Source organism: Poeciliopsis prolifica, unplaced genomic scaffold, assembly GCF_027474105.1.
Source record: "Poeciliopsis prolifica strain line A6 unplaced genomic scaffold, Auburn_PproV2 SCAFFOLD089, whole genome shotgun sequence".
NCBI classification, from domain to species: domain Eukaryota; kingdom Metazoa; phylum Chordata; class Actinopteri; order Cyprinodontiformes; family Poeciliidae; genus Poeciliopsis; species Poeciliopsis prolifica.
In genome coordinates, this window is record NW_026562464.1 from 1,140,619 (window position 1) to 1,164,248 (window position 23,630).

The following is a 23,630-nucleotide window of genomic DNA, read 5'->3' on the forward strand; positions in this document are numbered from 1 at the left end:
ACGGTCCAAAGTTTTTTTTTCAAACAGTTTTTATGATGGTGCCTTTGAACATGGAGTGAAACACTTGTGTCTTAAGCAATGTGTTAATGATTACTAAGACAAGCTGACAATAGCTGTTAAAAAGTACTTCAAAGAAAGAAGTGGGGGATATATTATTTGAGAAAAGGAGGGCTGCTCATTACATTCAGACCAAGTTCTCTGATGAGCCGGGGGCAGGATTGTCTCAAAGTGAGGACAGCACAAGGTGAGAATAAACCTAATTATGAAATCTGAATGGCTGTTATTGTACAAAACTGTTCTATTTCTTTATGTTCCTCTGCCTGTTTCATGTTCACTAGATTTAATCATTATTGACCTTGAAAAGATAGAAATCAAACTTTTCAGGCTTCAATATGAAGCTTGAATGTTTGAATGACATGTTAATAAAAAAACTTAGTGAATATCAGTTACAGCATTTTATATCTAGATTTTTTTTACCAAACATATCAATAATTGATATTAACAGTTCAACAAATGATGAAAGTTGTAAATACTGCATGAAATGAGCTACCACTGCTGATAGTTGAAATCCTCACAGTTCTACTCTCTGACCAAAATAATAAAAATAAAAAAAAAACCTGTAATAACTGGTTGAGTTTCATTTTAGGTAAATTATAATAGCCTACTCTGTATGTGGTACATACGAACAGAAACATAAACCTATAACTTTATAGGTAAAATGGGTTACCAAAAAAAGGTACCCCATGTTACCTTTTTTGTTGCATTTCCAAATGTTTTCAATTCGAAATGTATAATTCAACCACTAATTCTGATTAGCGCCACACATCAAAGCAAGATATCAATGTATTAACAAAATATCTTGTTGCTGAGACAATAACCACCGCTTACGGAGATTTGAAGAAAAACTAGATATGGCCACAGAACTTGCATAATATTCATGTCATATGTACAGATCAACCTGTCTGTGTTAACCACCCTACATACTTTGTAAAGTTTCACAGCAAGAACTGTTCATAAAAAAAGAAGAGAGAATGCTGAGGTGTGTGGGCAGAGGGCTGTGGAACTATCACAGGATTGTCTTCATCATCCTCACACCACTGCTGCTGCTTCCTCTTCCACTGGTCATCAGAACAAAGGTCAGTCTCCATGAGTCCAGCATCTGATCTTCAGCTTTTTGATTAGATTTGCTAAGGGGTTGAATAGATTTGTTTAGAATTAGAGATTTGGATTTTAAATTGTTTTAATTTCATCATGGATGTTTGTTTCTGATAGAAAATAAGAAAACAATATCAAAACAAAATAAAAGCAGTGTCAATTTTGAAGACAATATTTGTTTCATTTTTTTAAATGCCATGTCAAAAATTACTTATGTCCATCCATCCATCCATCCATCCATCCATCCATCCATCCATCCATCCATCCATCCATCCATCCATTCATCCATCCATCCATTTTCTTCCACTTCTCTGGGGGCGGGTCGTTGGGTCAGCACCTTCAGAAGGGAGGCCCAGACTTCCCTCTCTCCAGCCTCTTCTTCCAGCTCCTCCAGGGGAATCCCAAGGCGTTCCCAGGCCAGCCAAGAGACATAGTCTCTCCAGCGTGTCCTGGATCTTGCCCTGGGCCTCCTCCCAGTGGGATGTGCCCGGAACATCTCACCAGGGAGGCGTCTACAAAGCATCCTGACCAGATGCCCCTCAACTGGTTCCCCTCAACATGACAGAGCAGCGGCTCTACTCTGAGTCCCTCCCCTATCTCTAAGGGAGACCCCAGCCACCCTAGGAGGAACCCCGTTTTGGCTGCTTGTATCCGCAATCTTGTTCTTTCGGTCATGACCCAAAGCTCATCACCATAGATGAGGGTGGGACTGCAGCTCGCCCTGTAAATTGAGAGCTTCCCTTTTTGACTCAGCTCTCTCTTCACCACAACGGACCGGTACAGCTCCCACTTCATGGCAGACGCTGTCGATCTCCCGCTCTCTTCTTCCCTCATTCGTGAACAAGATCCCGAGATACTTGAATGCCTCCATTTAGGACACTCCCCCTGTCCCGGAGAAGACACTCTACCATTTTCTGACTCAAGACCAGGGCCTCGGATTTGGAGGTACTGATCCTCCAAATCCCCAGGGTCCTGTAGCCCCGAATAGGTCCCTGGAGGGGAAGCTAAAGAGTGTGACCCCTCTATAATTGGGGCACACCCTTAAGTCCCCCTTTCTGAACAGAGGGACCACCATCCCAGTCTGCCAATCCCGGGGAACTGCCCCTGATGTCCATGCAATATTGCAGTGATGTCAGCCAACAAAACTCTACAACATCCAAAGCCTTAAGGGCGGATCTTGTCCGCCCCTGGGGCCCTGCCATCAAGGAGCTTTTCAGCCTATTCCCCAGAGATTGGAGAGTGCAACCCAGAGTCCCCAGGCTGATCTTCCTCAATGGAAGGCATGCATGTTGGTGGGATTGAGAAGGTCTTCAAAGTATTCCACCGACCTACCCACAACGTCCTGAGTTGAGGTCAACAGCACACCATCCCCACCATAAACAGTGTTGGTGCTACACTGCTTCCTTCTCCTGAGACGCTGGATGGTGGACCAGAATCGCCTCAAAGCCATATGGAAGTCTTTCTCCATGGCCTCTTCAAACTCCTCCCACGCCTGAGTTTTTGCCTCAGCAACCACCCAAGCCGTTTCACCCGCCGGTAGCCATCAGCTGCTTTTGGGGTTCCACAGGCCAAAAAGGCCTGATTAGACTCCTTTTTCAGCCTGACAACATCACTCACTGAAGGTGTCCACCAATGGGTTCAAAGTTTGCCGCCGCGACAGGCACCAACAAGCTTGTGGCCACAGCTCAGGTAAGCTGCCTCGACAATGGAACATGGCCCACTCAAACTCAATATCTCTCTCCTGCCCCGGAACATGTCCAAAGTTATGCCGGAGTTGGGAGTTAAAGCTCCATCTCACAGGGAACTCCGCTAGACGTTCCCAGCAGACCCTCACAACATGTTTGCTAGGTCTGCTAGGTATGACTAGCATCCCCCCGCCCCACCTGAATATATCCTTGTTAATAATCAATTTAAAAAATTCTTATTAGTATTGGAACTATTAAGTAAATTTTATTTACATAACACCTTTTACATGTCAGAAGACACATAAAGCACGTGGCCACATATCTTTTCTTTATGAATCCAAGTTTGGGGGAAATAGAGCGCAGCTACTGGTCCGCCTGTCGCCACCCATAAATACATTTTTATGTAAAGTAGAATAAATACCTGGATGTCTGCCGCCACGTGAAGCAGTAACCATGGCAACATCCTTGTTCAAAGCAGTTTAAGTATTTATAATATTATAGATTTTATTTAAAAGAAGCTTTGAGGACACATATCACCTCACAAAAATCTAAATATATTTTACAGAAAAAAAATCCAAATTAAATCAATAAAAAAATAAAGAGATCCAGCAAATGCCAGTTAGAACAATAGAGCATTCAGCCGGGATTTAAAGACAAGACAGCGAGTCAGACAGTCACTGAGTGGGAATGTGGACATTTATTCTAAGTAGTATAATTATGTGCATAAGTTGTACATTTACAGGATAAAGATACTTTATGTCCAAAAGGTGCATTCACAGAGTAGGCGACTCAGCTGAAGGATGGCTGCAGCTGGACCGGTACTGGTACTGCACGGCTCTTTAAGTTTCGCTCAGAGATCCAGGATGATCAGTCTGAGTAATCTAGACCCTCATAAAACATCGTCAACATTTCCCAGCAGCTCACTCTGATCAATCGCTCCCTCTGAATCCTTCCATTGGCGATGTTCTCCATCAGATCCAAAATGCTCCATGTTTACACCACGATTCACCTTTGCGCAACTACTTATATACATGTGATTGCATTGCACACTTTGATCACCTTAAAAATAATCAAACTTGTTGATTATTTTTAATCAGCAGGTTTGAGTTAACCTTCTCTTTGTGAGAACGAATTGACTCCATAGGGCAGGGGTTCTCAAACTTTTTGAGACCAAAATGTTAATTGGCATCAAATACATGAAGCCATCCCTCCAGTCACCTGGAAGCTTCTCCTACAGACTCACTATTGGTTTTAGTTAAAGACTGGCTGTAAGTAAACATTCATTGAATCCATTTCAAAAGGAAAATGTTGGTCAAATTAAAAGAGCATCTTAATCTTAGATCTGCCAGGGGTATCAGGATCTTAGGTTAGGGCAGGGGTGCTCAAATTTTTTGAGACCATAAGATCTACTTTTTCTCTCACCAGCCGGCTGAGATCTACCTCATGACACGAAGACATAAAAATTGTAAATTAAACCCTATTGACTCATTTTCTATACAAATATATATATCAGTTATATCAGAAATGATAAAGTGACAGAAATGATAATGCAGTTTCTTCCTCAGTGAGATTCTGACACTGGGAGCAGGTTACTGGTTTCTCAGTCAGAAACTGGTTTCAAACCTGAGGTCAGCAGCTGTCAGTCAGTTATGACAGATCTGAAATTTGGTTTGATGACGTCACTATGCGAAACTACAGACTGATAGGAGGAACCAAAGAGCTCTGCAGAGGTAAAGGCAAATCTTCTGAATTTGGAACATAATTAATGTAATTTGACATAATTATCGTGGTAGAAGCCATTTGTTTTTGTTAAAACTTAATCAAATATATTTGTCCTATTTGAAGTTTGCTGTGACGTTTATTGTAAACGAATGAGGTCATTAGTCCAAGTCTGTCATTTATTGAACGTTCAGAAACTCCAGCAGCTGTGATGAACCACAGTGAAGGTCAACAAAGGTGAAACAACCCAAACAGGTGATCAACTCAGAACCACTCGCACCTTTTTACTCTCCGTCTCACTTTATCGTTAAGCACACCCGTTGCCGTGGCAACCACCCGCAAGCCAAGCAAATATTTTATTAAAAACATAACATTCAGTCAATATCAGGTTTCCAGGCTTGATATTTAGTCATCGATTATTAATGAGCCTCCCCTGAACACAGTGCTGGTTGATTAGCTGTTGGTCAGTGGGTCTTTGAGTCGCCTTCTGGATGTGGAACGCAACTTAATAATTACTGAGAAAATTAATTAGAACACGTTTTGTTGATTTTTTTTTATTCTTCAATGAAGCTACAAACCTTTTGGATCTCAGTGAATGTTGTGGACAGGCGTAGCGCGGGATCACGTGGTGTTGTCAGTGATTATAGATCACCTGTGCTTTAGTGAGTGCGTGATGGGGGAAGGTCTACTTTTTTGCTGAGTGCCTTAAGTTAGTATATTTTTGTCTTTAATCACTGTTTTTTCTACGGATCCGTTTTTATGCTGCTTGGACACTGTTCTGCTTTGGATATTGGCAAAAATAAATCATCTAAATGCATCCTGGATTGCGTTTTGATCAGCTGGCGCGTCAACAAGGATTCCTCTATTCAGCCGCTCGGCGACTTTGTTTGACAGTCGCTAATAGTGAATATTTTGATAAGCTTGTCAGAAGAGGAAGTGCCGGTCTCAGCATCCTGGTGGCCTTCAGTTTCTCACTTCCTGCCGAGATCAACTCAAAACCTTCCCGCGATTGATGTATTGATCCTTTATACTCTGCCATAGATGCATTTCATGCTGCATCTTTATAAACTGAGGAAAAGTACATTCCAGTGAGGTTTTCACATACTTTTATTTTTATTTTCTTTATTTTGTGTGTGTTAGTTTATTGTTTGAGGATAAATGTGGTTCAGTTTAATTGTTTACCTTTAAACAATAAAATATTTAAATTATGAAAAATATCGGGTTTAATGCCTCATAAATAGCGCAGCCACGTGCGTGCACTCGGCTTTGTCTAAATAACAGATTATTGTCAGATTTCAGTGTATTTAGGTGAGTTTTGATGCTTTGTAGTTTGTTATTGTCTACAGAAAAAGTTTGCGTGGCTGCCGCACATTTTCACGGCAGCGAAAAAGTATACGTATATTTACGCAAACTTTTCGCAAAGTTAATTTTTATACATGCCGACTTGTACGTAAAATATCGTGCCGCACATTATTTGTTCTACATGCATGAGGCCCAAGGACTTTGAAAGTAAGAAAGACAATTTTTTAAAAAAGCTCTAGACTACAATCAACAAACATAAAGAGATTAAAACTGGAGTATGTACTGTACTTTTGGGTAGTGTACCAACATTCTGCAAGGCAAGATCCTTTTTATTAATGCACATGAAAAGACAATAATCCAGACTGAATAAAATAAAAACATAGATAATCATCTTTCTTCTTGGCCATTGACTTAAACTTAAAAAAGTTTCTGCATTTAAAAACAAATGTTTCTGATTGATGTGCAAGAATAGCACTGCAGTGACATGGCAGAATCAAAACCAATACCGAAGTTTCTGGGGTTTGGTTTATCAGAAGATGTCGATATACCGAGGATGGGTTTATTGGTCTTATTTGAGCAGTTATTAAGGTTTAAGTTTTATCACAATTAATCTGCAAGAAATGATCACGGATCCACTCTTTGATATTGCCAAAAGAATTTATTAAGGAGGACAACTTTGCGATGTTCAGAAAGTTTGAAGGAACAATATAATTGGATATCATCAGCATAAAAAACTGATTTATTTGGCCTCTGGGAAAATATCCAAAAGAAAGAAAATAGTTTGCCCCACACAGCAGACTCTTGGATTCTTGCAGAAACACTAAATATTTTTCCAGAAAGACGGGAGATGAATCCTCATAGACCGACTACATGTTTGTAGTCTATGAGACTATGACACTACAAACATGTAGTTTGTGAGGCTGGGCACTTGCTTATAGCCTTTTAATCAAAATGCTATGTTCAACAGTTCCTAAGACAGACTAAGACCATCCCTACGAATTCTCCAGTCAGCTGACATCAAAATATCACTAGAAACTTTACATAATGCAGTGTCTCTGGAGCAGAGCTTTTGAAAGCTGTCAAAGCCCTTATGTTATTTATGCAAGAAATCTGCCACTACTTTATCCAGAAGCTTTGAAAAAAACAGAATCTTGAATAGTGATTCTGTTTTTTTCAAGCTGTTTAAAATCCAAGTTAGCCTTTTATAATAATGGCTCAAATCAGCATGCTTAGAATGCTCCACAGAGGGCAAGTTGTCATTCCTTTGCAGTTCGATGACCATTTTCATCAGAAGCAGAAGGAGCTATGGTACCATGACAACCAGTAGACATCGGTGTAACTTTACAATGACCTTTCTCTACAATTTCCCACCAAGTACCATCTACATTATTGCCAATAGGTCTTAATATTAAAAGAACACAGGAAAACCCATTGATCCAGGAGGTAAAAGCAGGGTGAAGGCTCTCTTTGGGAAGGCAAGGTCTGAGTTCTACCTGCTAAAGACTGTCTGGAACCATGAGGATGTGTCTGTCAATAGCAGTTCATGTTGCAACCAAATGAAGAGGAGAACACAGGTTGGAAATCACTCCTCAGTGGTCTTGGCCTCAAAGGAAAATAGGCACTGATGATGATGATGATGATGATGATGATGATGATGATGATGATGATGATGATGATGATGATGAAGATGTTTAGATATGGGAGAAAACATGAAAACTCCACAGAGAAAGACTCAAAATTCAGACTAGCAGCTGTGATGTTTCAATAAAGGTGGTTCAAATAAAGTACTTTTTTGTTTTGTATTTTTACCATTTAGGTAGCAGAATGTGCCTTTGTGTTGCTTCTCATGGCTGTCTTCTGGGTGACAGAGGTGATTCCTTTGTCTATGACCGCCATGATCCCTGCCCTCCTCTTCCCCATGTTCGGCATTATGAAGTCATCCAATGTGAGTCATACTTAAAAAGGAGAAAATCTCACCCTATCTATGAAGTTAGTTGTTTTTGCGCAACAGATTCCACATTTATTTATCATTATTATAATAAATATTTATTTCATTACTTTCTTTTCTGAGTAACTTAAATATATATTTTCTCTGCACTTAGACTATTTTTAGATGAACATATTTGCATCTGCATGCTTATTTTTTTATTCATTTATGTTCAGTTGTATTGATCCTTGGGGATCAATAAAGTATATTCTATTATATTTATTACCTTGTCTCTTAGTGTTGAGGAATAATTTAAGGCCACTTCTATGTGATTGATTTAATTGGAGTTTGAAAACCTTATCTGTCAAATGGCCTCGCATGTGACCCCAGAAGGTCAGGTTTAATTCAGTCAGAAATATGAACTTGTTCTGTTGTTGCAAACAAGCCCAAACTATCAACCTTTCGCCACTATGCTCCATAATTGCTCAAAAGTTTCTTCTAAAATGCAGTTTTTTTGGTTTTTACTAGTATCTTTACTCTGCTCTCATCTGTCCCAAGAACAGTACACAATTTGTGTTTTTATAAGAACAAAAACACAAATTGTCCTTACAGTTTGTGGTTTTGTAACACAAATTGTGTTACAAAAACACAATTTGTTTTTGTAATACTCATTAAATTAGTTAAAATGGTTTAATTAGTCTAATCACTATTAGACTAATTTAACTAATACTCATGTGAATATTAGTTAAATACTCTGGTGTATTTAACCTTATCTGTCTCCTCTGTTCCCTGCTGGATCCTTGTCATTGTTGCCGTCATAATTGTCTTTGCTCATTATGTGCAAACCTTAGTTCCTGTCATTGTCTTGTCACTCAACTGTGGTTTCTGGCTTTGTGCACTTTGTGGACAACATTAAACACATTGCTCTACTTCATCCTGGGTCTGACACAATCAATCCGCTTCATCACAAAACCACAATTCATGACAGAGTTTTTAAAACTTTGTAGCCCTAAGTCTTGCTAACACGTTCTACTTCAAGCACCTGCAAGAGGTATGGGGATCACTCTCTGCTTCATCTTAACCTAAAGTTTCTATCAGGATGTTCACACCGCACTGGGCTGGAAGTGAGCAGCTGTGAATAGAAGTTAGTGCAGAACAGTTGAGCAACTGTTAAAGCTAAAGAAAGATTCGGCTCATAGCATTTGGAGTTCACAAAATATCACATCAGCGAAAATACTTTATTTGGGCCACAGAAACAAACAAACATGCCACGATTAAAAAAATTAAGATGTCCCAAAAGCAGGACGGACTGGCATAGGGGCTATTGGGGAAATCCAGGTATATTCCAGCAGAGAGATGTGCAGCGCAGCAGCTTGCTGTTCATGCAGGGCTGGCCCAAGAAAATATAGGGCTTCAGACAGAATCATGATTTAGGGCTGGTAGTCCCGGCCACCAGTTTATCTCCCCGTGTAAGGTTTGCAATAATCACCCAATGGTTGCCAACTTAGTCACTTTTTCTCTATATTTTGCACACACAAAAAAATTCAGAAGGTCAAGTTTTTTAAAGGTTGGTGATCAGCAAATGATAGTAAAAAGATTGGAAAGGTGTGTACCCTTACTTATCAACCCAGATGAAACAAGGTTTATGGATTTTCCATCAATAATTTGAGGTATTTGTTTAATATCATGCATATTGCTATCAAGAAAAAAGAAACCAAAAGGGCCATACAATCTCCAGCTATATTTATTACCAATGGGATCATCTCTGAGCCATTTTGGCTGTGCAGCAGCAACAGACAGGTAGCTCCAGTTAGTCCTGCCCTCTTTGTGCTTGCCATCGAGCCCTTGGCAGAGGCCATTAGAAAAAAAACCCTAATATTAGTGGTCTTGAGATCGGCACCGGCATACACAAGATTTCACTTTTTGCTGACATCATTTTATTTTTAACCAATCCAGAATACTCTTTATCATGTTCAGGAACTACTGAGTAAATACACTTCATTTTCCTGATACAAAGTTTACCTGGAAAAGAGTGAGGTTTTGTCAATGTCTGTATTTGACTACAGTAAAGTTAATATGTCAAATTTCAAATGGTCCCCTTAGGGTTTAAAATATTTGTGGGTGTGTATTGATAGTGACAACTTTGTGAATGAAATGTACAAGTCAATGTCTGAAAATAATGGTCTGATAATTTAAGTTAAGACATAAAATTTTGTCTGCCATGAGTTAATTTAGATGTGCATGCTGTAGACTTGCTTTCAATGGTGCAAAAAATCCTAGGTTTTCTTTTGTTACCAAAACGGAGAGTTAACGTATTGAGTGAACTTAATAGAGGCCTTTTTTTTGGCTCAAACTCTGCATACATCATGTACTAATACTGGTAATGCTATGCACCAGAGTGGGCAAGAATGATGAAAGGCTTGATATTAACTTCATACTTAATGTAAATGATGCTTACCAGTTCTATTGATGCCATTTTTAAAAAACATTATAAAAATCATTGTGAGAAATCTATCCTCTCCTTCCCATCTTCACTCTCAATGGAACAAAAATGTCCTCACAAACTGTCCAGCTTTTTATTAGATAGTCATCTCTTTAAACTGACCTTTGTGGTGGTGTTCCTAAAAAAAAAATCTAAATAAAATATCCTAAAAAGAAAAAAATTGGTGATCGGCCAGAAAATTGCAATCTGTGCTTTCTTTTTAAAATAGCGATTTGTCTGTAGAGTGGTTAATTACTGTAATCAATGTAGTGACCATTACTACAAACAAAATATGTTTAATAGTTATTAAAGAAATACTTGAACATCTTGGATATGTCTACATATTCCAAAGAACATTCTTAAGGAAGTAAAACTTGACAATGTTCTCTATCCATCCTCTGTGTTACTGCTTTTTATCCTTCATTTCTATCTTTATCTCTTTCCCTCCCTCTTTCAATTTTCATCAACAGTATCTTTCTCTGTAATTATCCGGTTTATTTCCTTACCAAGTTGAGAATGACAGGGTGACTATTTCTTCTCTGTCAGCCAAACCTGGTCAAACTTTGATTTGATGGTGACTGTATTTAGTTGCATGTTAGGGCAGGGCATGATGCACTTTAGCTATTTTGTACACTTGGCCCTTTGCCATATGTATGAATAGGTGTTGCTATGAGGCTTGTGCTTTTTCAAGTTCACGTTGAGCAAAGCAGTCACATTACTTTTCTGTGACTCATCTTCTTGCTCTTTCAAACATTCTGTTGCATGTTTTGAGCCATGGAAATCTGTTTCAAGCATCACTTTTAGCATCATTGGAAATACAAAACACAGCTGCAGTGGATGGATAAATCAGCCTCTGGATTTGTTTGTACTCACCACTTGCAAGCTGACTTTCAAAGTACCATCTAAAGAATAGTTGTTTCTGGTGTTTGTAAAGATGTTCCAATGCTTTAAAATTAACATCCATATTTTTGACAGCCCCCTGTTTCTGGCTCAGCCCAGTAAGCTCATGCAAACTCATCAGTTTTTACCCAAAGCGCAGCATCAGTATTGTATGGATTATCCATGAAGAAGATCACGCTTTCACCAACTCCACAGGTACCAGATCAGACACAGCTCCAAATTCTGGCGGGACTGCAAAGCTACTGTTAGCATAAATAATGTTTTGAGAAGCGGACAGAGTTGATAGCTCTGTTCCATGTCCAATATAAGGTTAAAAAAAGCTTGGATATTTTCTTTATCTCCTTGTCGCGCTCTTCTTTTTCCTTCTTGCCTTTGCTCTGGGGTCATACTGGACCCCGTATAGTTCATGCTAAAATCCGAGCTTGCCAAAGAGACATCTAAGACATGCAGGGCAGGGTGTCATGTGCTGACATCAAGGAGCGAAAGGAGAGAGGCCCAGCAGGTAGAAAACTGAGGTTTTCTTTATTTCCACTCTTAGGTAAAGCACGACTCATTACACAAACAGAGGTATGAAGAGAATCCCACCACTACTAGGCATTCCCGCTGAACTTAAATAATCTAGGAAGATGATAAGAAACACAAAACACCTGCACAAATAATCCCAGGTGGTGGGAGGCAAGGAGGAACACAACCAACCAAAACACACTTCCTGACACAGGGGGCTTGATGACTGGGTTGGGAAACAGTGCTTGTGGTAGAGACCGGATGTTCCATCCCTAATGATTATTGATATTATGTTTAAGCATTAGACCAAATGCTTTTTGTTTCAGTTATTTATTTCAGTTACATTATGACATTTAGTTAAACACTCTTTCAGGCAGAGGGACTGGCCATCCAGGGAGAATGTGGGGGAAATGTCAGTTTGTTTCTGATTTCTATTGGTTTAATTTTAGGTTAATTGTTTCAGTGCTTACCTATTCAAGTGTGTCTTCTCAGCACTGGGAGCAACAGAGGGAGACAAATGCTCCAGGTGCTGCTGAAAAGCTCCTGCAGCATACTTTTTTCAGTTAGAAGGAGTAATACTCCTCCTAACTGTATATTAAGTTAAATTTAGTCTATGATTTGTCTTAGTTTAGTTCTAATAATTTGCATGCATGTAAATACTTGTTGGTACCAGTTATTTTTTTGAGTGGTGAAATTGCCTCGGGTGTAAAAGCCAGCTTCTCAGTTACATTTGTTCAAATGTAACCTGCGGCTGTGAATAAATCCACCTCAACTGGATTTTGTTGTCATTCCTCTTTTCTGAACACTGAGCCTCCGCCAGTCAAAGTGACACTGCCCTAATTTTTTCTTGAAGTCAGACATGGAACCTTAATAAATGATCAAATTCTGTTTATTATGTCTTGATACATAAAATCCTTGAATTGAAACATCATAATTCTGTTAGTTTTATGATTTGGCTTATCAAATTATTACTGATTTTTATTAAAACTATCCATGTTGCTTTAAGGTGGCAAAAGAGTACTTCAAAGATTTCCACTTCTTGTTAGTGGGGGTCATCTGCCTGGCTACATCCATTGAGAAGTGGGGTCTTCATCGGAGAATAGCTTTGAGACTTGTGTCCATGGTGGGAGTCAACCCTGCATGGTGAGCACCTCTCTAATAGACTGCTGGATTCAAGTACCTTTATTATTCAGTGGGATCATATAAAAAGCATGTAAGCACAAAAGATTTGTGGTGCCATATTACACTAACAAGTTGGCCTGTAAATGAACGTGTCATGAAAGTTTGCAGAAATATACATATAAATTATATATAAATTTACATGCTGTGAAAATGTGTGGCAGCTATGGAAACTTTTTCAGTGGACAATAACAAACTAGAAGGTACTCACCTAAATACACTGAAATGTACCCAATATTTTTTCATGATTTTAATCTTTTATTGTTTAAATGTAAATAATGAAGCTGAACAGCATTTATCCTCAGACAATAACATAACATAAATCAATAAAATAAAAGGAAAAGATTTGGAGAGAGTGTTTGAGCAGAGACATGTTGACCTGCTGGGAAATGTTAATGATGGTTTAGCTCTGTGCAGAACTTAAATGAGCTCTGCCTTACTGGTGCCGGTCCAGCTGGAGGTGCTGACAGGTCAGACAGTCATCCTTCAGTTGAGCCATTCCACCTTTTTGAATGGGTCTTTGTGAATACAAAGCATCTCCATTCTGTAAATGTGCAACTTATAAACATGATTCCCCTAGTCAGATTAAACTTCGATATTTCCCACTCACCGTAAAGAACTCTGTCACGCTGTTTTCTATAAATCCTTGCTGAATGTGCTGCTGTTAAAGCAAGCATTTGCATTTCTTTACCTTCTTATTTTCCTATGTGGAATTTTTTCTTTACAACTTATTATTTTTATTTTTTGTGAGATGACCTTATGTGTCCTGAAAGTACATTTAAAAAATATATTTATTATTACTGTAAATATTTTATACTGGTACAAGCAAGGATTGTTTCCATGGTTATTTCTTTTCATATGTAGTTATAGGTGGCAACGGGACAGACCTGCAGTTGTGCTCTATTTCCTGCAAATTGTGATTTATAGAGGAAAGGTGTGGAGATATGTGTGTACGCACAAATTTATACATCTTAATTTTTTTGTGCCAGTTTGTCCATATAACAATTTTTTCGCACATACATGAGGTCCCAGGTCTTTTAATACATTGTTAGAAATAGAATAGTGAACAAAGGTTCAGCAGCAAAGTTTCATCTGTGTACTGAATAACTCATCTTCAGTCCATTCATAGCAGTAGTATTTCACTAATGTAAGAATCAACAAATATACTTTTTAAGATTTGAGATTTTTAAATGAGTACTTCTATGTCTTTATGAATGTCATACCATATATGAAGATACAGTAAATTTAAAAAAAAGCACAAAACTACAAGATGATTTCTGATGAAAATGACAATTCAGACTTTAAATTTTTCAGCATCTAATCTTTATTTTATTCTACTTGTTGAGAAAGGTCTCACAAGCTACTCCATTAATAAAATGGCACAAATAAAAATGGCAAAAACGAGTTCATTTAATGAAAATATTACACTTTTCTCAGCTGCTACAAGTGTGCGATCCATTGTTAACATGGCGAAGCGTGTTTTGCACTGTTTAACACTGTTGCTGTGCTTGCTTTATTGGGTAACTGTTTGGACAGATGAACTCATATCCATCACTGTTTTACAGACCTTTTCTCCTGATGTTTTGGCTAATGTCTCAGGGTTGCTCAACGTTTCATGTTCTTTCTCTGACACGTTTAAGTTGTTCAACAATCTATCTCCTAATAAGGTCTTGGTCATCTCTGCTTTCCCGTTAGTCCCCATTAAACCCCTGACCTTTCACCTACTATCCACCTCTACCACATCATCAGTGATCTTTAATAGCAGTTACATGTTTTACACCATTTCAAGTTCAATGTCAAAATCACATTCATAGCCCTTTTAGTTTCTTTGATTTAGCATTCATTTATAATTTTATGATAACACAACTTATTACTCTTTTATTATTATTTGATACCAAAGTTACAGTTACTTCTTTTACTTGTATGTTTTTCCACAAGTGTAAGTATTGTTATAAGTAAACCAATATTAATATAAGTACTTTACTTTAAATCTTATCTAATTACTCAAAATGTTCAGATTTCATCCTTTAAAACTTTTATGCTTTTAAATAAGGACTGGTCTCAGCTATGTTTATACAGCTACAAGCTGGAAACTTACTTTTTCTTTTTCCAGGAAACCTGCTCTTCCTGTCTCATTTCTCTCTCTGACTATGATTTATTATGATTAGATAGAAAAAATAAGTATAATTAAAGCTAAGTTTGCAGGAGACAAAAACAACACACACAACCAGCTTCATTTTATTGCAGTCTGGGTCTACTGTTGGATCTAGATGTCACTTGTGTGACTAATTTTAAAGGTAACTTTATTTATTGTTACTGTTAACTAAAATCTCCAGCATGGGGAAGTGGAATGATCTCAGATTTTCTTGACAACTTTCAGGACACATAAGGTCATCTCACAAAAAATAAAAGTAATAAATTGTAAAGAAAAAAATTCCAGATAGAAAAATAAGAAAGTAAAGAAATGCAAATGCTTGCTATAACAGCACTACGTTCAGCAAGGATTTATGGAAAAAGAGGGCAAAGATACAGCGAAGGAACCCTTATTGTATCAAATCGAGATAGAAATAATGGAAAGTTTGCTTTTCCATGGTGAAAAAACAAACAAAAAATAAACAAATAAAAATAAACAGCTTCCAGTCTAATGCAGGTGTGGATGAGCAAATGCCCCTTCCTTCCATGTTTCCACAAGAACAATTAAGTAGCCAAAATAAAAAAAAAACTCTGTAGTCTTCAAACAAGAGGTCAATTCCTATGCAACTTACGACATTAAATAAAGTGGGTACATAGGTTAGCCCTGGTGCTCTAGTCAACATTAGTTAACTAAACCTAATTAAAGTGAGAACCTGCAGTTGCTTTGTTCCTGTTTCTGATAACATGTTGTTGCCTCCAGGCTGATGTTGGGCTTCATGTCTGGCTGTGCCTTCCTTTCCATGTGGGTTCAAAACACCTCGGCAGTTACCATGGTGATGCCCATTGTAGAGGCTGTGCTCCAGCAGATTCTGAAGGCCAAGGAGTTGGGATGTAATGGCAACATCAACCCTGACCTGCAGCTGTTTGGTAACTTGATGTGCTTTAGTGAAACACAACCTAATATGTTTTTGAAGAGTGAATCTGTCTTTGATTCTCTTTCAACAATGAACACAGATCTGTCAGATCTCAGTCTTATTCCTTCTTCAAACAGATTTAATTCTAAGCTCTTATGTAAAAAAGACATTCACATAATACCACTCATGCTTTAAATCAGTCACCACAAAAGTTTGCTCAGAAAGAAGCTTCTGTTAAATACAATGGTCAAAAACACCACTCCATTCTTTCCCAAACATCTTCATACCTCTGCAGGACTGTTATCTGTCTACCGTACAATGTACGGTAGACCCTCTGCCCCATCCTCTTCCATGTTGCCCTACGCTCATTTTTACAGATATTATTTACTTTTTGATTCATTATTTCTGCTCCATCTTGGATTTGGAGAGGAGGCTCTCCAAATCATATTTCTCATTCTTCTGCTTCTCAAAATTCTCATTCCATCTCTCACCAGTCTGTTCATTCAACAACACATTCCCTTGTCAAGCTTTTGTCAATCTTCTACACCAATTCCAGTTTGATCTCTCTGTTGTGCCAATCTGAACAGAACTTTTCCTTACTATCAAGCCTCTCGAGTTGTTCACAAGAGGCCTTCTCTTTGCTATGGATCTAGCCTAATAGTAGTACTGTTTGACTTCCTTCATTTCTCTGATTTTACCACCTTCTTTCTCCAACTTACCCCATCTTTTCTCCTCTGGTCTGAAGTTACACCACACACATTCATCTCTGTGATGGTGATGGTGTTTCAAAGGTGATGTACTACAGTGTAATGTTCCCTAATAAATGTCTAAGGCTTGCAGAACAGCAAACACATAACATTCATTGTTTATTGATCTTGACAACAACCATTATAAATACAATTTCACTGCATTGTGTTTTGATATTGTCTCAAATATTCTGTCTCAGACTTGCTCCTGCCCAGCCAGACTGAAAATCTCAATAACTGACCGTGGGTGTAAGAATAACTGTAGTCTGGGTTTTGATCTGGGAGGTCAGGCTTCATGTACTTTTTCAAACAATGTACCCTCTGAACTCTACTTTTACTGTACCAGAAGACAGGATGTAGTGTATTATAAAGTCAATGAAAAAAGGTCAATGTTATAAATGTCGTTAAAAATTGCAGACTCACTGCAGTGTGTGAATTAGTTGACATTCTGTGCATAGCTCTGATATTTTCTCCTTTCATTACTTCAACCTGTCACACTGGAAACATCAGAAAAAAAACACAAGACAAGCTTTTTGCAGAAAAAAAAAAATTGCCTTACCTATGTGTTTCAACTTTAATTGTGACCAAAATATAATTAAAGATAATGATAATGATCATGTTGCTTTAATACATTATGCCAAGCAAAATCTGAGTAATTTCTCCACCGTCCACCTGCACAACTTAGACAAAAACAGTAATAGATTAAAAAGGAACAAATCAGAATATACAAAATGCATCTCTGCCAAATTGAGCAGTAAATGCTGCAGGCAGAGAGAAAAATAAAAAACATTTTTCTTTCTTGTCTAATAATAAAAAGCTTGCATACTGTTCCCTTTTCATATCAAAAGTGTTTCCCACCCTTGACCATGAAGAGTTTGGGACATCACCTCCAAGCATAAGACCATAATGGATCTGAATGGAAAGTCAAACTCTGTTCTTTTTTGCAGAAACTGACATGAAAATCAAAACAGTAAAAAAGAAAATTGCAAGGTATGTCAAACTTTGGAAATATCAGAATGTCATCTGAGTCTTAAGTGATTCTTTCTTCCATCAAATTCCTCCTTGTTGTATTCTGTATTTTCTTGCTGATGCATTTAGTTAAAATCTAAAACCATATTGTTTTGGTTCCCAGCGATGAGAAGAAACCTGACGCCCCAGCAGAAACCTTCACGTGTGTTGAGATTCAAACTCCGCCCCAGTCTGACCAGTCTGACCCAGCTCAATCCCAGTCTGACCAGTCTGACCCAGCTAAGGTATAAATTTACCATCAAAAGTATCATTTCTTTAACTTCTATGGTTATTGTTGCTGCATATTTCAAGTATTTTTGCACTACCTGATTTTCCCCTCTATTCTGTTCTGTCTGGTATTAAAGTCGATTTGGTCTGAAATATTTAAGTGTAAGAAAATGTAAAAGCAATAGAAAAACTTTTTCAAAGTATCTTTCTTCTTGTTGCTGGTGATGCTCTCTCACTGTCTGTCTTGCTGTCTTGAAGGCTGCAGCATGTGCCCCAGTTGTTGTCAGCAGGAGTCAGCAGGACCTAATGATGTGCAAAGCAATGTGCATCGGTATTGCCTACGCATCTAACATTGGTGGCATCACCACGCTGCCAGGAACCTCTCCAAACCTCATCTTCTCTGAGTATCTCAATCAGTGGGTGACTGACTTTATTATATACATTACTCTTGGATTGGATATGAATAAAAGAGAAACATAACTGGGTAAACCAGCAGTGTATGAATAAAAGTGTTAGTGAAACATTTAGGCGAGTATTAACAACATTATGATAGAAAACTTTCATACAAGTAGTGTTTGCATTCAAATGATCCACTCTTAATACTGTCTTTGCCTTAAGAATTTACCCAGAATGCAACTGCATCAACTTTGGGAATTGGCTCCTGATGTGCCTTCCTATCAGTCTCATCATGCTCCTGCTCTCATGGATCTGGCTGTACTGGTTGTTCCTCGGTTCAGAGTGAGTGTCAATACACCATCATGATCTTAACTCACGTGGTTTTAACACTTTCATTCATAGTGCTGTTGTGGAGAATAAAACTATTTCCATGCTCTGTTCAGGTAAAATCATTCAATCAGGTTTATTCATGAATTGTGCACAACTCAGAGATCTCATAAGACACTCAATAATCAAGCCAGTCTGGATGCAAAGCTATGCCAGCCAGAGACAACACATGACTGTAATGCAAGGGTAAGGGATGGCAGCTGTGGAAAACAATCTTCCAACCTTGTACATGTAACCCAAATAGTTCTTTTGGTTAGAGTTCACAAACATTTCATATAACATGACTAGCAGACATGACTTTATTGTAATCTTGTCCACCACAGTGGTCACTACAGTGGACAGCTAAAAGCCATTTTCTTGTGCTTTTTGTGGGTTTTTATGTTATAAATGCACACAAACCACTGACGTGGACATTAAGCTATTGTAAAATTCACAATCAACTACTGGCCATCAGCTGCAAATGCAAGAATTTATTTTTGTTAAATCCAATATGGCCGACAGACAAATATGCATGCCAACCAACCCGGTCCCTCCTTCTACTGTGCAGGTAAAAAAAATATTGTGACATCAGATAACCCCTAAAGAACAATACTACTGATGTATTTTTTACAATTTTTTCCCCTATCTTTTTATATGCCTTAAAAGCATCAATATTTACTGAATGACAAAAGGCATAAATATTCAGACTCATTTATGTTCATGACAGTCATGTCATGTTTATGACAGAGTCATGTCAATCTTATGCACACCCCTTCAAATAAAAGTCACTGTTTAGTACAGTGACTAAACAGTGGCCTATGGGCCAAATCTGGCACGGCATCGCTTTTTATATGACTCTCTAGATTCTCGGCTAACACTAAGTGTGCTTAAATATTACATTATCAATCAAATCAATGCAGTTTTTATCTGTTTACTGTCAGATTATATTAATCAGTCCCTCCAGTTTCTTGAGAATTATTGTGGAATTTCATGCAAAATCAACAACCGTTTTTTCTAAGCCTGGAAATTATAGCATGTTTTAGGGATTCAACTAGCACTCTTATTGCTTGCATTTTCTAATTACTAGTAGACACCTATGCACTGTCTCCACAGCTTCACGTTCCTGTGGCAGTGTGATGGAGTGCAGTCTGGGAAAGAGAAAGCAGCAAGAAAAATTATAGAAGAAGAATACAAGTCATTGGGAGCAACCAGGTGATTACTTGGTCACTCATTTTTTATACTAATTCAGTATTAAAAAAATGTATTACTAAGGTATGCTACATAAAGAATCCTTGCAGTTAGTTACACATTCTTTTATCTATCTGCTATAATTGATTTTATCTATCCAGGCCTCAGGAGATCTTCACTGGCATGGTTTTCCTGCTGATGGTGTTGTTGTGGTTAACCAGATCTCCAGGTTTCATACCTGGCTGGGCTTCTCTCTTCCCTCGGTGAGTCACATTTATTTGCAGATCTTAATTCATATGTTCATATGTTTACACTTCTATATTCAATCAGAAGTTTAGTCATACCTTGACTTGAGTAGAAGGCAACTACTTGTTTCTTGATCACATCTCATCTTTCAACCAAGCAGCATCTTCAATTGTGAACACTGTTGGAAGTAAAGCTGACAAAATGCTGTAATTTCAGTCAGTGTTCAGCTTCAGCTCCTACTGTCCAGCACCAGTGCAGGGTTTGATCATTTATAGCTTATAAATCATGGATGTGACTTGGCTGCTCACACTGCATATGTGTATGCCTCTCATCTGATTCTTGAATTCGTCCCACCAGGTGTTAATGGTAACAAAGCAGCAAAGAAACAGTATGACACCATTACCTTACTGCAGATAAAGCACCCGGAGGCATTTTGCGTGGTTCCGGGAGACTTTAATCACATAAAATTGATGGACACTCTGCCCAGTTTTTACCAGCATGTTACCTTTCCAACATGGGGAGACAACATTCTGGTCTGTATACACTAATATTCACAGTGCACACTGAGCTCTTCCTTGCCACCATTCTTTGCCTCTCCAACCACATTTGTATCCTGGTGAGGCCAGCATAACGTCCACTGGTGAGTGTAATGAAAATTCGGCTTGGAGACCCAGGTTAGAAGAATTATGGTTCTTTAATAATAAATAATCCAGAAAAACACAGTCCAAACACCTGGTAGCAACAGGTGAACGAAGTGGACAGAACAACATGTGTCGTTCATATAGAATAGAATAGAATAGAATAGAATAGAATAGAATAGAATAGAATAGAATAGAATAGATAGTATTTATTGTCATTGAACAGGATTCAACAAAATTTCTATTGCAACTCCCGTGCAAAAAGTCAAATATATACAATATAAAATAAACAAACACACAATAATAATAATAATAATATATACAACTAAAATTAACTAAAGACACTCAACCACACCAAAGAAGAAGCAGCAGGTCCAATTATGGTAAAGTGCAGATGATGTGACATATGCATCACATCATCACATATGCATACATACATACGTGTGTTCATGTTTCCTAATTTACTTTGAAAAGTACATCTACAAGTTCTGTATCCTGTCACTTTCTATTTATGTGCATGTTGTACTGTTGTTGGCAGCTGGAGTCAATGAAAGCAAGTTCCTATGTGTAGGCAGCACTATTCTAGAAGAGAAGAAGTTGGTTACCTGAATGTTGGTAATAAAAATGAACACAGCTATGCAACGAAAAGAAGTGTGGTTCATTGTGAATATGAGTACCGAACAAGAAAACGCAACAGGTTATGGGCCCAGACCACACACGGGAGGACGATGGGACAGACTAGTTTTCAACGGAAACATAAACAACTATGAACTTTGGGAGGTAAAGTTCCTCGCTTGCTTAAGAATGCTGGACTTAAAAGACACCATCCTATCTACCCCAGACCCAGGCGTAGAGGAAAATGCGGAATGTTTCGCGGAACTAATCCAGGTCCTCAATGATAAGAGCTTGTCGTTGGTGATGAGAGATGCCGCCGACGATGGAAAAAGAGCTCTGCAGATATTACGCGGCCATTACGCCAGCCCGGGTCAGACCAGGGCTGGGGTAATAACATCGCCCTTTACATAGAGCTCAAGTCCCTATTACAAGAACCTGGCAAAACTGTGACACTATGTTTTACGTGCTGAAAAAGCAATAATGTCTCTGAGGAGAAAGAGGTTTTCAAGTCACAAGCTAAGAGGTTATTAGTGACGGACTAATAATAGCAATGATTCTGAAGGGTTTCCCAGAATCATACAAGCTTTTTGCTATTCACACAACAGAGCAGTAAAGACTGCTCTGTGTCTTCACTCAGTTTAAGAGCAGACTTCGAAGCTATGAAGAGACAGAAAAGTTTGAAAGTAAACCAAAGTCAGATAATGTAATGAAAGTGGACAGCGCAACTGTGGACAGCGCAGGCACATGGCGAGAGACTGCCGCCAAAAGACTGCGCCAAAATGGTGCAGCTACCACAGAAGTACAACCCATAGTGACAAGACATGCAGAAGAAGATTGAAATGGAAAGATGATGTCAAGGAGACTTCAGGCATGCAGGACAACCATGTGGAGGACCAGACAATGGTATTTAAAGTCAGCTGGAATCTTCTGCCCAACAACATCAAACTTAATGGAATAATGGTGGACTGTGGAGCCACATCATCACTGATGAAGAGCTGTTCACAAGACTTGACAAGACTTTTGACTCAAATAGATATTACATGGAACTGGCCGATGGAAAGAAGATGAATGCAAAGATTGAACTGTTGAAGTTACAGGGGTGGTATGGTAAAGTTACTCTGAAAAATGCTTTACTCATCCCATCTTATCCACAGAGCATATTTTCTGTGATATCAGCTACAGCTAATGGAGCCAAGTGTAGAGGGGGAGAATGAACTTCTGTGGAAAAATGGTATTGTGTTCCCTATTGAGGCACATGAGAAACTGTATTTCTTGAGGATGAAAAGCAATAATGCAGGATGCATTGAAGAAAACTTAATTGACATAATGGACAGAGATAAAGTGAAGTTAGCTTGTGACTTGAAAACATGGCATGAAATATTAGGACATTGTAACATGGCTGACATTATGAAATTACAAAATGTGGTAGAGGGAATGAAAGTCACTGACAACAGTAAAATGGAGTGTAACATATGTACTGAAGGGAAATCTATCAACAGCAGAAACAAAGAGTCAGATGTTAAAACGAGCCAGCCACTACAGTAGGTTAACACTGACCTATCAGGACCTATTGACCATATAGGCTTAGAAGGACATAGGTATACTATTTCCTTTACTGATGACTTTTCAGGATCTATTGCAGTCTATTTTCTGAAAAACAAAAGTGATGTGACTGAAGCAACAAAGCAGTTTCTGGCAGACTGTGCACCCTATGTTAATGTTAAGTGTTCAAGGTCAGACAATGGCACTGAGTACACATGTAATGATTTTCAAACACTACTCAGAGATAAAGGCATTAGACATGAAACGTCGTCACCATACTCCCCACACCAAAACAGAAAAGCAGAGAGGCAGTGGAGAAATGGGAAGGTGTATGTTATCGGAAAAGGACTTATCTAAAGAACTGTGGCCAAATGCTGTTCAGTGTGCTGCCCACATTCGCAACAGATGTTATAGTAAGAACCAAAAACACCTCTATTTCTCAAAGACAGGAAGAAAGCCCGACCTTTCAGACATGTGGGTATTTGGATCAGAATGCTACTCATACAACAACTATAACAATAAACTAGACTCAAGAGGAGAAAAGGGACTGTTTTTAGGGTACAGCAAGAACAGTCCAGATTATTTGGTGTACCACCCACAGGTGAAAAAAGTTTCCAGACACAGGCTAGTAAAGTTCATAAAAGAAAATGATGTTGACCAACAGACAGACAGATGTTTGGGATCTAGGGATCCAGAATCATAGCTACTTGATGCAGACAGATAGACATGATGTAACACCCTTAACCCAGGATGTTAC

At 38.4% G+C, this 23,630-nt stretch overlaps 1 protein-coding gene across 1 annotated transcript in view; it reads left to right on the forward strand.

Moving 5' to 3' along the window:
- Positions 1-201: 201 nt before the first annotated feature.
- slc13a1 (solute carrier family 13 member 1) overlaps positions 202-23,630 on the forward strand; it is a 35,181-nt gene continuing 11,752 nt past the window's right edge. Inside the window, 13 exon segments of the mRNA XM_055022712.1 lie at positions 202-225; positions 228-244; positions 994-1,017; positions 1,019-1,136; positions 7,678-7,806; positions 12,681-12,817; positions 15,747-15,913; positions 17,594-17,636; positions 17,779-17,899; positions 18,141-18,298; positions 18,501-18,620; positions 19,758-19,856; positions 19,994-20,095. Of these exon segments, the coding sequence (XP_054878687.1) occupies positions 202-225; positions 228-244; positions 994-1,017; positions 1,019-1,136; positions 7,678-7,806; positions 12,681-12,817; positions 15,747-15,913; positions 17,594-17,636; positions 17,779-17,899; positions 18,141-18,298; positions 18,501-18,620; positions 19,758-19,856; positions 19,994-20,095 (1,259 nt within the window).